Source organism: Anguilla rostrata, chromosome 16, assembly GCF_018555375.3.
Source record: "Anguilla rostrata isolate EN2019 chromosome 16, ASM1855537v3, whole genome shotgun sequence".
Classification (NCBI taxonomy): Eukaryota; Metazoa; Chordata; class Actinopteri; order Anguilliformes; family Anguillidae; genus Anguilla; species Anguilla rostrata.
Window position 1 is genome coordinate 19063347 of NC_057948.1, and position 17831 is coordinate 19081177.

At 48.4% G+C, this 17831-nt stretch overlaps 1 protein-coding gene across 9 annotated transcripts in view; it reads right to left on the reverse strand.

Annotated features, from left to right (window-relative positions):
• The window catches only part of pias1b (protein inhibitor of activated STAT, 1b), a 44286-nt gene that overhangs the window by 11690 nt on the left and 14765 nt on the right, over positions 1-17831 (reverse strand). For 3 of the 9 annotated variants that reach the window (XM_064312977.1, XM_064312980.1, XM_064312978.1), the window contains exons 2-5: positions 14280-14415; positions 13625-13790; positions 8790-9225; positions 46-130 (exon numbers count right to left, since the gene is read on the reverse strand). In XM_064312977.1, coding sequence (XP_064169047.1) covers positions 46-130; positions 8790-9225; positions 13625-13729 — 626 coding nt within the window. In that variant the 5' untranslated portion in view covers positions 13730-13790; positions 14280-14415. Of the gene's footprint in view, positions 1-45; positions 131-8789; positions 9226-13624; positions 13791-14279; positions 14416-17429; positions 17677-17831 lie in introns of those variants that run through there. The other 6 variants (XM_064312982.1, XM_064312981.1, XM_064312983.1 and 3 more) reach the window with 4 other exon arrangements.

The following is a 17831-nucleotide window of genomic DNA, read 5'->3' on the forward strand; positions in this document are numbered from 1 at the left end:
TCTCCCCCCCTCCCCCCGCCCTCGCAGAGGAAGCAGAACACTCACATGGAGCTGCTGATCTGCTGGACCTGCTGAGGCGTTAACGCAAAAGCAAAACATGTTTCCTGAAACCGCTGGCTGTTGTCTGAGGCTGCAGAAGAGAAAAACAAGAGAGGAACATGACTCACTGGCTAAATACGGCAATGAGAGAGCACACAACACAAAAACAAACCAACATGAACAACAAACACACACACACACACGCACACATGCACACACACGCACATGCACACATGCACACGCACACACACACACACACACACGCGCGCACGCACACACACACACACACGCGCACACGCGCACACACACACACACACACAGATACACACACACTCACTAACACACACACACACACACACAAACACAAACACGCGCACGCACACACACACACGCACACACACACACACACACACACAGATACACACACACAGATACACACACACATACACACACACACACACACACACAAAGATACACACACACACACACACACACACACACACACACACACACACACACACACACACACACACAGATACACACACACAGATACACACACACACACACACACACACATACACATGCACACGTACACACACACACAGATACATATACACATACGTGTATGGAAAAGCCAGGGAGGGCACAGCTGTAACTGTAGAAGGCAGAGAACGGCTGTGCCAGTCCGTGTGCCAATGTGACCAGGACTCCTGACGTAACACCCCACCCATTTAATGACCGCAGTGAGTCCGGACTTTGGCTCAGCGCACGGGGGAGATAAAGCGAGGGACAGGAGGCTGCTCAGTGCGGAGACGCTCTCTGCTCTTTAGAAGGCATTACGGGCCCTTTAAGCGGTTACACGGGCTGCGAGCGCGGGGGTGCAGCGGGGCGGGACACGCGGTCTGTGACACGGCTCTAATCCCGCTGCGGGAAAGCGAACGCAGATCCTGAAAGGCTCCCGGAGCCGCTGCTTCCCACAGTCGCCCGGCCCCTCCCTCCTGCCGCTGCGCCGGCCCCTCCCTCCTGCCGCTGCGCCGGCCCCTCCCTCCTGCCGCTGCGCCCGACCCCTCCTTCCTGCCGCTGCGCCGGCCCCTCCTTCCTGCCGCTGCGCCCGACGCCTCCTTCCTGCCGCTGCGCCGGCCCCTCCCTCCTGCCGCTGCGCCCGGCCCCTCCTTCCTGCCGCTGCGCCCGACGCCTCCTTCCTGCCGCTGCGCCGGCCCCTCCCTCCTGCCGCTGCGCGGCCCTCCTCCTGCCGCTGCCCGGCCCCTCTTTCCTGCCGCTGCGCCGGCCCCTCCTCCTGCCGCTGCGCCCAGCCCCTCCTTCCTGCCGCTGCGCCCGACGCCTCCTTCCTGCCGCTGCGCCGGCCCCTCCCTCCTGCCGCTGCGCCGGCCCCTCCCTCCTGCCGCTGCGCCGGCCCCTCCTTCCTGCCGCTGCGCCGGCCCCTCCTTCCTGCCGCTGCGCCCGGCCCCTCCTTCCTGCCGCTGCGCCCGGCCCCTCCTTCCTGCCGCTGCGCCGGCCCCTCCTTCCTGCCGCTGCGCCCGGGTACGGAACAGGCTGCCCCCAGCAGCCCCAGCCAGCGGCGGAGGCGTCGCCACAAACAGCCCTAATAACAGAGCCTCAGAGAGACCCGGTCCAGCCCTGAGAGCAGCCAGCGAATGCGTGAGCTAAACTACGCTGTCACACAGCAGAGCAGCATGAGCTAACCCAGCCTGGTGACCTCACACAGGTACTACAACACTCCATGCGTAATACTTCTCACGCTGAGCTCACACATACAAATGGATGAGAGTGAGAGTGGCTGATCTCTCACTTGTGCCTACAAATTGACTTCCCTTTTATGCCCTGTACCTGTATGTCTTAGGACAAGGCCACGTGCTCAAGTCAGGGGGAGGCGGGCATGTGCACAGTGTCCCGGGGGGGGCGGTCACCAGTGTCACTGCAGTCTTACAGACGCTGGGGATCAGACCCTCACAGACCGGGACACCCTGACCATGTTCCACTCTGCACCGCGTCCAGCAGACACATCTCATTTATTAGGCTACAGACAGAGTAAGAATGACAACTATAATTGGCATTCGCACCGGATAATTTTTCTCCTCTGCAATCAACACACCTGCCAAACAATTCTTATGAAGAACCATCTGTCAGGATCACTGCATCATTTTTTTAAAAATAGCACTGACTATTTGGACGCATTTCACTGCTGGATTAAAAAAGAAAAAAAAAGTAACTGTTCCTATCGCTCCATAGTAATCAGGCACTGTACATTTCAACTGAATATCGAGTGTTTGAACAGCATTGGAGGTAGTATTTACTGCTGTCAGTGAAAACGGGCCCAAGCTGTGCTGAAGCGGAACACGAGCACTAAGAGCCCCCCCCCTCTGCGAAACAGCTCTGCTCCCTGCTCAGCGGCAAAGCCCAAACGGACACCCACAAATAGCCTGGGATTACCCAATCCAATTTCTTTACAGAGCCAAATCTGCTCAGGACAGGAAGCAGAGGGCTGTCCGCTCGCTGGCCTCTCTCCCTGCCCACACTGCCCCTGGGCCGGACCACGCCTGGGGCCCCTCGCTGGAGTCAGGCCTGGGGCCGCTCGCTGGAGCCTGGGGCCGCTCGCTGGAGTCAGGCCTGGGGCCCCTCGCTGGAGCCTGGGGCCGCTCGCTGGAGTCAGGCCTGGGGCCCCTCGCTGGAGTCACGCCTGGGGCCGCTCGCTGGAGTCAGGCCTGGGGCCCCTCGCTGGAGTCAGGCCTGGGGCCCCTCGCTGGAGTCACGCCTGGGGCCGCTCGCTGGAGTCAGGCCTGGGGCCCCTCGCTGGAGTCAGGCCTGGGGCCGCTCGCTGGAGTCAGGCCTGGGGCCCCTCGCTGGAGTCAGGCCTGGGGCCGCTCGCTGGAGCCTGGGGCCGCTCGCTGGAGCCTGGGGCCGCTCGCTGGAGCCTGGGGCCGCTCGCTGGAGTCAGGCCTGGGGCCCCTCGCTGGAGTCGCGCCTGGGGCCGCTCGCTGGCCTCTCTTCCAGCCCACACTGCCCCGGGGCGGGAGCGCCTGGGGCCGCTCGCTGGAGTCAGGCCTGGGGCCGCTCGCTGGAGTCAGGCCTGGGGCCCCTCGCTGGAGTCAGGCCTGGGGCCGCTCGCTGGCCTCTCTTCTTGCCCACACTGCCCCGGGGCGGGAGCGTCTGGGGCCCCTCGCTGGAGTCGCGCCGACGCACTCCCACCCTGCAGCTAACGGCGCTCACTAACTTTTAATTGTGCCGCTTGCTCCCAAAATACCTATGCTCTGAAGATCAGAAACTCCCCAGCCTGTCTGTTGTGGAACTGTGGAGGAGCTAATTGCTTCTTGTTTAAAAAGAAAATGCGTAGGGGGCCCAAACCAATCAAAGCCCAACTGGTATTTCAACACAATCAGAGTCCATCAACATGAAAGCACACACTGCGCTCGCTCGCTCTCTTTCTCTCTCTCTCTGCAGGTCTGGATCAATCACCTGGGGTACAATTAAACCTGAAAGATGCATTTTGGAACACATAATTAGCAAGATCCTTTACCCTTGTCATCAGTGCAAAAAAAAAAATCTGTTCCTCCCTCCCAAGCTTTGAGGCTAAATATAGCATCACAAGCTTCACATCTGATTGGCTCTTACAGCTGGGTGCACAGCACAGATTACTGCACCAACTAACAACTGCTGTATCTACATAACTTGCGTGTGCGTGTGTTGTGCGTTGTGTGTGCATGCGTGTGTCTGTTCACGTGAATGTGTGTGCACGTGTGCCCTGTGCAAGACTGCGTATGTATACGCATTTGTGTGTTCATATACTGTATGTGCCTGTGCGTTTAGGTGTGTGTGTTCAGTTCAGCGCTGTGTGTGTGGTGGACAATTCCGGGAACAGGGCTAGCCATCTCCATGCGGTATCTTGCATGCTGACAAAGTTCCGCAGTTTAGTGCCATGAAATTATGAAAACATAACAGAGGATTTGGAGTAAGCTATGCTTGCACACCAGCTCTGTCCATCTCAGGCCCTTAAAAAAGCTTACCTAAGATACCTCACAATGCTTCCCAAGACCATGACTAAACAAGCTAAACACTTCCAGGCATGTCTGTAGATAAGGTGGCCATCGAAGTCAACTTTTTGAGAGACTGTTCATTGCATGAAGCTGCTGTTAAACTTTAAGAATTCAAAAAGAAAATGAATCTGGGCTTAAAAAGAGCACGGCCTGTTTATATTTAAGCTCTGCACTTCCAATAGTACTGACATAGGTATTCAACCCAAAGTCACATCTTTGAACTCCTGCTGTGTAACAACACGATAGTAGACATTTCAGGGCTTAAACAGGAACCTATCATGAAACTTTTAATAGTGTCAAACATTTAAGTTAATATATTTACAAATATTTATGTTGTGTGTGTATGCATGCATGTGTGTTACAAACCAAGGCTGGTGAATATCTCATTTAAAGGTAAATGTCCTTTAATTACATTTTTATATCATCTTATATTATACATTATCTATTTTAAAGACCTATTATCCAAGGACTAACTGTAATACAAAGACTTCAAACAGAGCGTATTTTTGGATAGCTAGTTTAGTCTACCTAGCTAACATTGCCATTAGGACAACTTGATGCAGCCTTGAATGTAGGCTACTCTAATAAACACCAAATAAAAAACAAGACCGTGTGAAAAGTGCTGATTGGCAGAATGTGCATGTGCCAGCCAATGACGGGGCAGGTTTTTACTTTGACTTAAACAAAAAAAGGGAAGTGGGGGAAAGAAGTGAGGTACCAAGCAGGCTAAGCAGAGTGCCGGGAGGAGATCCAGCACAAACTACAAGGTCCTCCCATTGGTAAGATTGGGCAGATTTATGCGATTCATTTGGCTCTCAAAACATATAAACATATATTCCTTTGCTTTAAGTTCTGGCCTGCAACATTTGAAAGCATGCTATTAAATATAATATAAATATGAATGACCCTTTTCTCCATACTTTTCACCATACGTTCCGAAGGGAAGTAGAGGAGGACAGAAACATGTCCGATTACCCAGAAACAAAATGCCACGGGCCTGATTCAGTACGGAAAATAGCAGCTGCAAATGTTTAGAAATTCTGTTGTTTGCATTTTATAAGGTCAACATGGTGGTATCCTTTGACAAACACAATGTTATGGTCTCAGACCCGAATCGGAATCAAACTGCTCCGGTCTCAGTCTTGAGCTCTCAACCATTATTGGTTTTGGTCTTGACTATAGCGGAGGTAAAAGCACAAGGAGGCTTGAATGCTGACCATTAACATGGAAAATCAAATACAGTTCTGACAATTTGAAGCCATGGTGTAAAAGAAAACTGACTTTAGAGCTGGCACTCCAGCATGTATTTAAGCACACTGTTTACTGGTGCCTTGCACATACATGGGTAAGACTCACTTTGTGCTTAGCACCGACACAGCAGACTAAGAGTCATGATTCATTCTGGTGGAAAAAAAACACATCCAGTGCAAACATTTTGCATGCTCTGCTCAAAGCAGCACTTAATGAAGCCGGCAAGGAGCTATTAATGTTCAGAGGGAGGGAGGGAGCGTAACAGATGTGGTTAATATCCCCAGGAGAGCGCAGTCTGTACGGCTGAATGCGGGCTGACTGGAGACTGAACAGCCTGCCACTGGATGTGAGACTCTCTTACTTCACGGTCATCTGTGCAAATGACATTCATTATAACACTGGCCTAAACCTGGCTGGCGAAACTAAATGTGAAAAGAGTGCTGCTCTAAACCGGTCTGTGTTGAATGCAAAAGCCATCTGTTCCATGTAAGACCGGCCGCTGCAGAGTACCTGAGACCTGTAGCTGTGCTAGGCCTCACAGGGGGGAGGAGCTGCCGTTGCCCAGCAACAGGCGCAGACAAGCCAGTCAGAAACAATATGCTTGCCACAGCAAAACCGTATGATTGGCTCCAAACAGCAAGTCACTGGCGACGCAGTCTTTGGCCTCCCTGGTCAGTTCACCAATAGGGCCCATGCACACAAGTAGCCAATGAGAGTCCAGCAACCCCTCCCCCCCCAGGAGACAGCAAAAAATGAGCCCGACAAGGAGACGAGCCTGCTGCCTGGTCTAAATGTGTGGAGGGGGAGGGGGCGGCTGCTCTTTCTGCATGAGAGGCCCCATTACAATTAATCAAGGTCTTTCATTACTGTCTCCCCATTATTATTAGGATAAGGGTCATCTCTAAACTATGAGTAATGAGTTTTCATTAGCGTCCACTTCAGCTGCAGAAATCCAATTCTTCATTACATCTGAGGTGCTGAGTGCATCCGCGGCGCCTGCTCTCAACTACAGTACACGGCCAGGAGCTCACCCAACATGTCCTGCTCAGTGTCAGACAAATACAGCACCACATCAATAGTGCTGTTCACTTTTTACTGGTCTTAACATTATTTTCAGTTGTTCAAAAACTGAAACGGAATGACAAGTAGCTAGCGTTTTCTTTTTGAGTGGTGATAAGACTTCCTGTACGTTGAACGTTTTTTTATTGAGACATCATTTCTTGTCGTACTACCTGTTATGAGTAATTGATAATAATAAGTTATATAAATTTCAGAATAATAAGATAAATCTGGAGAGACATGTATACACATATGTACTTGCAAACACACATATTCTAGCTCAAAGAAACGCAGGTGTGGATTCAGTCGTTCTCCTTTACCATGAATTACAAATGAATGAAAGTGTTTGACATATTTTTAAATGGATTATAGTAAGTGCTTTACTGGATTATTGTATACATTTGTTAATTGTCTGTATGTTTGTAGCTGATCTATAGGCCTAGCAAGCATTAATGTGAGAATGTGGCATTTACAAGGTAGCTACAGCAGCTTAGTTTAAAAGTACCTAACGCTAGAAACGTCCCAGTGGTCAATTTTACGGCTGTCACTTTAAGAAAATCAATAAATCTGACATCATGAAATACATATGGTCCCCCCTTCCAGACCTAAGCATATGTTACTCAACATTCTGATATAATCTGAATATCAACATTGGACAAAGAAAAGAGTTATAACCTTACTTACTTAAATGTCCATGAATGGTCAAAGCAACCATCAATTATCTTGCCTGCATGCTTGATCGTTTTGATCGCTGCGTATAACATTGTGAAAGGTCTAATAGTACCCAGCTGCAGGCCTGCAGAACAAGGTCCTGGCTGGGCAAAGCCCGCAATGGTAGGGGTTTTAGGGCTGCCCTAGTACTCATCTACAGCTGTAGCTGTAGCGGTCTGAGTCATGAACAGGATTGGATACTGAAACCTGATAGCACTATGGCACCTGTTCCCACATGACTGGTACCTACTAGCCCGAATCACAACACAGGTTTTGGTGCTTTTTTTCCCACTAACATACTCGCTCTGACAAAATTATTATATTAATAATAAAGGCATTGGCAAAATGGCAGAAAATGTAGCTAAATGTCCAATGGGGAGAATTACTGATTGCGGGACTGGAGCATGTGTGATGATGAAATCAGCAGTGAACAGAAGGAGCAAAATGCAAGCCGTAACTCAGCGGGTGGCATACCTGCCATTCCAACAACAGCCGTTTTTAAAAAACAAATCTTCACTGCCGACATACTCTCATTATTTGTTTTCTGAATTTTTTTAAAAATACACTGAAATAATATTCGTTTTTCATGAGATCAATATTTGAACATTAAGACAAACATTTGCTAAAGTTGAGAATATGCATTTAAACAGCTATTTGGTGTACACCAATTCTCAAATAAATCTACTTTCGGCTCAGGTGCCATAATGGGAGCCTTGTGGTAACTATTACTGCAGGACTGGTGTAACTTGTGTTTGTGTGTGTAGCGTAACGAGTGTGTGTGTGTGCATGTGCAGTGTGTGTGTGTAACTACATGTGTGTGCTACCGTGATCAGTGTCCCTGCCCAGACTTCCACTGCAGGATCATTACATCCCAGTTCCTCCAGACAAAAGCACTCTGCCTCAGAGAAGCTTCCGGAAGGCCGAGCACGGTACTGGCCTTCGGCCCCCAGTAAGAGAAGAACGACGGTAAGTAACCGAATGACTGGCCACCACAGCCTCGTGGAAATGTCTGCCCGGGGACGGCATTTTTATTTAAGAAGAGACAAATGAGCTGCCTGTTATCGTCCTGCTTCTTAACATGCAAATGTATGATAATATATACATGCCCAGATAACTCAGACTTGTTTGCATTTTATTTCCTGGTTTTTCCTTTTTTTCCCTCACCATCATGGAAATGTAGAGATGCAAGCACTGAACACTACTGGCCTTCAGTGACCTATTTAACATGCAAGAGGGAAACAAAAATGTATTCTTCTGCACCAATGATAGCATTACTTGGCTTTTTAGAGACTACTCTGGAATATGTACAATGCATGACACATTTGAGAAGGAGGAACAAATCTAATGTATCTCCATGTTCTTTACTTCCTGTTCAGGAGTCCTTGCCCTTGAATGTAACCTTGCATATGATCAGGTACACTTATCTTGGAGGGGTAAACCATAAGTTGAGAGATGCTCACAGAGACAGACACAGAGATGGGGACAGACGCACATACGGGCACGCCAAGAGCAGACAGACAGACGAGAGAGACCATGCGGAAAACAACACATTCTCACACCTATAATGATGACAGTCTTTCTTACTTGACTGCTACAGCTAAGGATATGATAACTGAGGCGTCGCCTATGACTATGAACAGATATGACACAGAGACAGAGGGACGGACGGGCACTGACCCAGGCTGGTGGGCTTGATCAGCTCGTCCAGCATGTCGTAGAAGGGCAGCCTCTGCAGCTTGACGTCGGGGTGCACGGGGTGCAGGGCGGAGGGCAGGTGGGGCAGGCCCAGCTCGTGTTTGGGCCCCAGCAGGGAGACGGGGAGCAGGGGGGAGGGGGCTCCGTGCCCGTCGAAGCCCAGCTGGGTGAGGCCGGCGGGCAGGGCGCTGGTGGTGGAGTGCACGCTGGGCAGCGCCAGCTCCGCCGAGGACACCATCTTGGTGGGGAAGCGGCGGCGGTACAGTTCCTTTATTTTCATCTGCACGGCGGGGCTGCAGCCGGCCTTCAGTAAGTGCAGAGCCTTGGTCAGCAGCTCGTGTTTGCGCCCGTGCTTGTTGCGTCCCGCGTATCCCAGTAGTACTTGGAGCTCCGAAACACGAAGGCTCATTACCATTTGCTGTCATCGCAGGGTGGAGGCAGATGGAGAGAGAGAGACAGAGAGAGAGAGAGAGATAAAGAGAGAGAGCGAGAGAAGATATTCAAATCAGAAAATATTGTAAAGCTTCAGCTAGAGAGCAAACAAGGTTTCCCCATCTTGATCTTATTACTGTCATGCAGATCTGGCTCAAAAAGCCATGGGCAAACTAATCACAAACCCACACACAACACGTTCACTAGAAACACGCACGCACACACACACACAGATCCTTCTCACACGAATAAATTGGCAGTGTGAGCAGTTTGTGACGGTTTCAGACTGAGTGGAATTGGTTTTCACGGTCGGAGTCGGGGAGCAGTAGAAAGGAGAGCTCTCAGCCAGCAGCTGGGGGCCGAGGCTGGAATGTCCCGACCCCCCGACGCAGCGCAGACTGTCACACTCAGTTAGGCCAGCCCTGCTGTAGCATGTCAGAGCTAACCCGCGAGGCCCCGCGCCTCTCACACGTGTGCGAGGGACGAATGATCACTGCTGAAGAGACACTGCGTCTCCTCCCTCCCTCCCTCCCTCCTCATCCCCCCTCCCCTCTCTCTCTCCCCCTCCCTCCCCTCTCCAGACGCGCTGATAGAGATGTCTGGATGGGAGGGAGGGAGGGAGGGAGGGAGGGAGAGAGAGAGAGAGCTCCGTTTTGCACCGAAATGAAGGACCCCGTTCCCGCGAGGCCAGCCCTCGCAATGACAACATTACACTTCCCGTACTGAAACCCAGACTGTTTACTGGCCAAACACACGCAGCCCACAACCCCCATCCCAGCCGGCCTCCACCCGCTCCGCCCACACAAAGACCACAGTGAGAGGGATGCTCCGCTCCCTCCCGCTCCATGAAAAATGCATGACGGTGCCGGGCCGCACTGCATCGCTTCTGTGCGGATGTGTAGCATTCCTGCCATTCTGCAAGAGGAGCAATGAAAACAATCAGGGAAGAGAAACACAAAACCCTGAGTGGCCCCGATCCTCACCACAAAGGCTGTACCTCTATGACTGCAGAGCCCTGTACATCTATCACTGCAGAGTCCTGCACATCTATCACTGCAGAGTCCTGTACATCTATCACTGCAGAGCCCTGCACCTCTATCACTGCAGAGTCCTGCACATCTATCACTGCAGAGTCCTGTACATATATCACTGCAGAGTCCTGCACATCTATCACTGCAGAGTCCTGTACCTCTATCACTGCAGAGTCCTGCACATCTATCACTGCAGAGTCCTACACCTCTATCACTGCAGAGTCCTGCACATCTATCACTGCAGAGTCCTGCACATCTATCACTGCAGTCTTGAACATCTATCACTGCAGAGTCCTGCACCTCTATCACTGCAGAGTCCTGCACCTCTATCACTGCAGTCTTGAACCTCTATCACTGCAGAGTCCTGCACATCTATCACTGCAGAGTCCAGCACCTCTATCACTGCAGTCTTGAACCTCTATCACTGCAGAGTCCTGCACCTCTATCACTGCAGTCCTGTACCTCTATCACTGCAGAGTCCTGAACATCTATCACTGCAGAGTCCTGCACCTCTATCACTGCAGAGCCCTGAACCTCTATCACTGCAGAGTCCTGAACTTCTATCACTGCAGAGTCCTGAAGCTCTATCACTGCAGAGTCCTGCACATCTATCACTGCAGAGTCCTGCACATCTATCACTGCAGAGTCCTGCACATCTATCACTGCAGAGTCCTGCACCTCTATCACTGCAGACCTGTACCTCTATCACTGCAGAGTCCTGCACATCTATCACTGCACAGCCTTGCACCTCTGTCACTGCAGAGTACATTTATCGCTGAAATGCAACATTGCACAGTTTTTTCTTTCAGGTCAAACAACGTGTCAATTGGATAAAAGGAGGCAATTCCAAGTTGCCTTTACAGAATAAGAAAAAGTTTTCTTCTAGAAGAAAATGTTGCACCTTTTATTTAACCAAATAGCATTATCACTTAAAGACTGAATCTTTGCTAGGTTGCTTGAGGACAAACTTTCCTACATAGGTCTTACAAACAAAAATCCAAATACAACCCTAAAAACAAACTGAATAAGACTTCCTCGTTAGCATCGGTGTTCATTTAGATCCAGACAGGAGGGCTTCCTTAACAGCTCATCAACCCCGTTCCATTACTGCGTGCAAGGATGGCCTAATAAATAGCTTTTGCTGCTAGCTATCATTAAAGATCTTCCTTGCTAGCACACATTGTAAAATCCACAACAAAGTCTGCAGACGTGCAGACGGTGTGGAAACATTTAGCCTACCAGTCCTAATTCATGGGACTGGCCATTGCCTGTGGCAGACCGTAGCATGTTCATCAGCATTAAGTTAAATTTTTCATCTAATTTGTCAGTTACATCCCTACTCGAGGAAAACAACCATTTTCAGGCAGGAATTGTACTTGTACGGACAGTGTAACTAATAGCACTGTTAAACTCTATAGGCTCAAAGAAAGTATAAGTTTCCCCTTCAGCTATCAGGAGCTATTATGATCATATTCTTGTGAGCTGTGATGTGACCCAGATCAGCAGGCATTCTGGACTGTAAAAAAGGGAAATAAAAATGTTTCTAAGTATTAAAGGACATTTCTGGTTCACACCCTCATTTCCATTCTTCTGGCGGGATCACAAAACAAAAATACCTCTTAATGACATTCCGTAGTAGTGTGAACTATTGCTCTATGCTACACGTTTTATTTGGATTGTCTCAAGCAGTGAAATGAGCTTTCACTGATATAAATTTAAACAGATAAGTAGATACATTTTAAAACGGCCACACACACACACAGGTTGTTATTTATTCACATCCCTATGACATAGCACATTAAGCACAGCCGCGAGGCACAGTTTCAGACTGTGCACACAGTTTCCCTGTGTGCTGTACATCAGAACACAGCCGGCCCTGCAGAACAGAAGAAAAACACTGCGTGTGCTCTCCTCTCTGTCCCTCTCAACACACAATGTTCCAAGGCAGCAAGACTCTCCACTCCCACAGAGAGCAGAAACGTGTTACAGAAGCAGAGACGTACCCCGACGTGCACGTTCTGTTCTCAATACTACAGAGAGAACTGACATCACTAAAGGAAAGCACACGCGCTGATGTACAGTGCCGCGACAAATATGCTACATGACCAAAAGTATCTGGACACCCCTTGGTTTGGGGCTGTTTTTCATGGTTTGGGTTAGGCCCGTAGTTCCAGAGAAGGCAAATCTTAATGCTACAGCATACAATCATAATCTAGACAATTATGTTCTTCCCCAACAGTTTGGCTAAGGCCCTTTCCTGTTTCAGCATGACAAAGTCCCTGGGCACAAAGTGAGGTCTATATAGAAATGTTTTTTTCGAGATCGGTTTGGAACTTGACTGACCGGCCCAGAGCACTGACCTCAACCCAATCCAACACCTTTGGGAACAATTGGAAAGCCAACTGCAAGCCAGGTATAATTGCCCAATCAGTGCCCAACCTCAATAATGCTCTTCAAGCTGAATGGAAGCAAATCCCTGCAGCAATGCTCCAACATCTAGTATAAAGCCTTCCCAGAAGAGTGGAGATTGTTATAAAAGCAAAAGGTAGACTAATTTTACATTATTTCCCATAATTTTGGATGAGATTTTGGTTGTCAGGTGTTCATATACTTTTGGCCACGTAGTATATCTTCCACTATTGTTGTACATTTCATACACTGAATGGTTTCAGATCTTCAGATTAGATAAAATCTAATATTAGACAGAGTGAATCTGAGTAAACACAAAACACATTTTAGAAATGATTTTTCATTCATTTAATGAAAAAAATCATCTAACACCCACATCACCCAAAGTATTTCAGGTCTTGCCACAGCATCTCTATTGGGTTCAAGTCAAGACTTTGACTAGGCCACTCTAAAACTTCTATTTTGTTTCTTTTGAGCCATTATATGTGAACTTGTTTTTGTGTTTTGGATCATTTTCTTGCTGCATAAACCAATTATGCTTCAGCTCAAGGACAGATGACTGGACATTCTCCTTAAGACTTTTACGGTACAGAGCGGAATTCATGCTTCCTTCATTAATGGCAAGTCATTCAGGTCCTGAGGCAGCAAAGCATCCCCACACCATCACAACCACCACCATGTTTGACTGTTGCTATGATGTTCTTACTGTGCAGTATTTGCTTTATGCCAGACAGAATGGGACCCTTGTCGTCCAAGAAGATCCACTTTTGACTCATCTGTCCATAGAACATTATCCCAAAAGGCCTGGGGATCATCCAGGTGCTTTCTTGCAGATGTGAGACAAGCATTGATGTTTCTCTTGGTTAGCAGTGATTTCCACCCAGCAACTCTCCCATGAATCCCTTTTTTGCCCTCTTTCTTATTGCAGAGTCATGGAACACTGACCTTAGCTGAGGCGAGAGGGGTCTGAAGCTCTTTGGATATTCTTCTGGGATCTTTTGTGATTCCTGGATGAGTTGTCACTGCGTACTTGGAAAAATCTTCCCTCATCTCTTCTGAAATTTCCTTTGATCGTGGCAGTGTGCTTGTAGAAACTGGTGACTACTTCACTCTGATGGTAAGGTTCAATATAAGTGAGGTCTATATTCAATATGACCGGTGCAATCAAGTCTGGCTGTAAATCTGCTGAATCTAATAACCAATTAAATTTGGTTAACTGGTTGATTGAGTAACTAAGGGGGCAATAACTTTTTCACATGGGTGATATGGGTGTTTGATAACTTTGTTCATTAAATAAATTAATAATAATGTTAAATTTTGTGTTTTGTGTTTACTTAGTTTCCCTTTGTCTCGTGTTACATTTTGGCTAAAGATCTGACACTATTCAGTGTGACACATATGCAATAATAGGGGAAATAAGGAAGGGGGCAAATACGTTTTCACAGCACAGTACAGAAGCCACGTTTCCACGACAGCCATCCACCACCATATCCAAACAACCTCCATTCAAGCGGAGGAGAGTACCCATTTCACAAAGGTTTGGAAGGACAGAAGAGTAAAAGCCATTGATACTGCTGTGATGTCGTGTAAAGGGTCCTACCTTGAGATATCTGTCCCTAACAGGGTTAAAAAGGAGCGGCCTTGATGGGTGGGTGCAGTCTCTTTTAGCCAATCAAAACTGCTGTATAGAGGACGCTGATGACGTCTGGGTCACTTCAGTAACCGGATGCTTCCTCCTGTAGGCAAGAAGCTATGTTTCAGTCCTGATTCCCGCAGGATAAGGGAGACACATGCGAAAGAAGCAAGTGACTGGCCTTGTACGAAACGCATGGAGACAGGTACCTCAAATGGGAGCCTAAGAAGTATCAATGGCTTTTATTTTATCTTATTATATGGTTATTATATATTATATGGTTTAATATCGGGGTTTTGTTCTGGTCTGGGCTTGGCTGAATGACATTAGCCGCAGAATCCACAAAAGCATGTGGTAAAAATGCATATAAAACAGATTAACACCAGTGCAGAAATGGAGGCTCGCAAACAAAAGGTAGACGCAAACAGCCATGTTAAACCCCACTGATTCGAGAAACAAAAAGGTGTCCAATAACTTGGACAGCCTATGACCTGCCAGAATCTCCCAGGATGCTTCACACTGAACCCAGGACACACCTGGCGTGGGGGCGAGGGAAGAGAGCGTGGCGCTGTCAGGCCGTGGTTGGCTGGCGGGAGCAGCGGTTAACTGGACCAGACCACAGGGAAATGATATCAGGAAACATGTGGATGGGGGCCAAGGGAGTGGCTTTATTAGTGTTTGGAGGGGGAGGGGTGGTATGCAAACCAGTCCTCGCTGGTTGCGCATGTGTGTGTGCGTGCGTGCGTGCGTTTCGACAAAAAGAGGGGGGAGGGGTGGTCAAGAATCAAATTTCACATCTGTGACAAGGAGGGAAAACCGATCTGGACACAGAAAGCTGGTCCACCTCTACATTCAAGAACATTCACCACTATTAACAGCACCGACCACTGCACACGTAGAACAGTTTGTGTCACAATAGCCCTCCTTTCTCACTCTTTATGAAGTCACTGCCGTAGATTCTGAAGGAAAAACAGGATTGTTTGGATGGCAATGGCTACCCACATTTGGTTTCTATTAAATCCTGTCCTTGTGCGGTGTGCAGACGAGAAGGAGTGGTGGGGGTGGGGGTATAAGCCTCTGAGCTTCCAAAACAAATGAAATTCACAACAGTTGGAGTGAAAACAGAGAGCAGCAGACGTGGCTCCCAGGAGACAAGGCTCACGTTTCTCCCTGTCTGAGACCGGGCCTGTCTCTCCCCTGCTCCACGTCTCAATATCCCTCACTGACCCACACTGCCTGCCACACCACCTCACAGCACTGACCATTACACACTGATCCTCCCTCACAGCACTGACCATTACACACTGATCCTCCCTCACAGCACTGACTATTACACACTGATCCTCCCTTACAGCACTGACCATTACACACTGATTCTCCCTCACAGCACTGACCATTACACACTGATCCTCCCTCACAGCACTGACTATTACACCCTGATCCTCCCTTACAGCACTGACCATTACACACTGATTCTCCCTCACAGCACTGACTATTACACACTGATCCTCCCTCACAGCACTGACTATTACACACTGATCCTCCCTTACAGCACTGACCACTACACACTGATCCTCCCTCACAGCACTGACTATTACACACTGATCCTCCCTCACAGCACTGACCATTACACACTGATCCTCCCTCACAGCACTGACTATTACACACTGATCCTCCCTTACAGCACTGACCATTACACACTGATCCTCCCTCACAGCACTGACCATTACACACTGATCCTCCCTCACAGCACTGACTATTACACACTGATCCTCCCTTACAGCACTGACCATTACACACTGATCCTCCCTCACAGCACTGACTATTACACACTGATCCTCCCTCACAGCACTGACCATTACACACTGATCCTCCCTTACAGCACTGACCATTACACACTGATCCTCCCTCACAGCACTGACCATTACACACTGATCCTCCCTTACAGCACTGACCATTACACACTGATCCTCCCTCACAGCACTGACCATTACACACTGATCCTCCCTCACAGCACTGACCATTACACACTGATCCTCCCTTACAGCACTGACCATTACACACTGATCCTCCCTCACAGCACTGACCATTACACACTGATCCTCCCTTACAGCACTGACCATTACACACTGATCCTCCCTCACAGCACTGACCATTACACACTGATCCTCCCTCACAGCACTGACTATTACACACTGATCCTCCCTTACAGCACTGACCATTACACACTGATCCTCCCTCACAGCACTGACTATTACACACTGATCCTCCCTCACAGCACTGACCATTACACACTGATCCTCCCTTACAGCACTGACTATTACACACTGATCCTCCCTCACAGCACTGACCATTACACACTGATCCTCCCTCACAGCACTGACTATTACACACTGATCCTCCCTCACAGCACTGACTATTACACACTGATCCTCCCTCACAGCACTGACCATTACACACTGATCCTCCCTCACAGCACTGACCATTACACACTGATCCTCCCTCACAGCACTGACTATTACACACTGATCCTCCCTCACAGCACTGACCATTACACACTGATCCTCCCTTACAGCACTGACTATTACACACTGATCCTCCCTCACAGCACTGACCATTACACACTGATCCTCCCTTACAGCACTGACCATTACACATTAATTCCAAGAAACAGGCAATGTTATGATCTTGATTAAAATCCATGCTTTTGAATGTTTGTATTCAACATTTCTTTATAGAAAAATATACAAAAGCTGTTTAGTTTAGTTTAGACTTCCATCCACCCAAATGAGATCAGAGTGGATGTTTGTGGTGCCAGAGCACCAGCGTTTCTGACTGAGGGAGAGTCACCGCACCCACACTGAGAAGTAATGGGAGTTACTCAATGACTGTGGCCAACATCAGATCCCATAGGCTGCACACCGTAATATGGAACAAAAATACTAAATGCATCACAGTTGACACTACAACACAGCGTCACATGTGATTGAAATACACAACATATTACAAACACACACTACAGACTCTAATACAGTGTCATGCAGTATACCACAGAAGACATTACATCTTTATTAATCACAAAAAAAACTATGTTTTAAAAGTGAAATATGTACTCACCACTGGGCATATTGCTTAAGATTCAAACCTACCACGCTCAGTGCAATATATGATCATACACATGACTACAGCCAGTGCATCTTTATACATGTCATAAATTACAACACACACTGCATAGCTCTGTGTGTGGTCAAAGCACAAAACACGAAATATCACACACTACACCTTCAAATGGTCAGAAAGCAGCTCATTGCATAAAAGGCTATATGTGCTTTTGTGATTACAGCGGCACACTGTGTACAAGCCGGGATGTTCTGAGCCGAACCAACAATAGCTTACAGAACACGCCGCTCTTCATTACACGACTACGGCAAAGAAAACGAAAGCTAAGCTAGTTTTCAAGCAACAAGTGGACGGAGAGATAGGGGCATAAGGGAGATAAAGAGGAACGCTGGGAGGGGG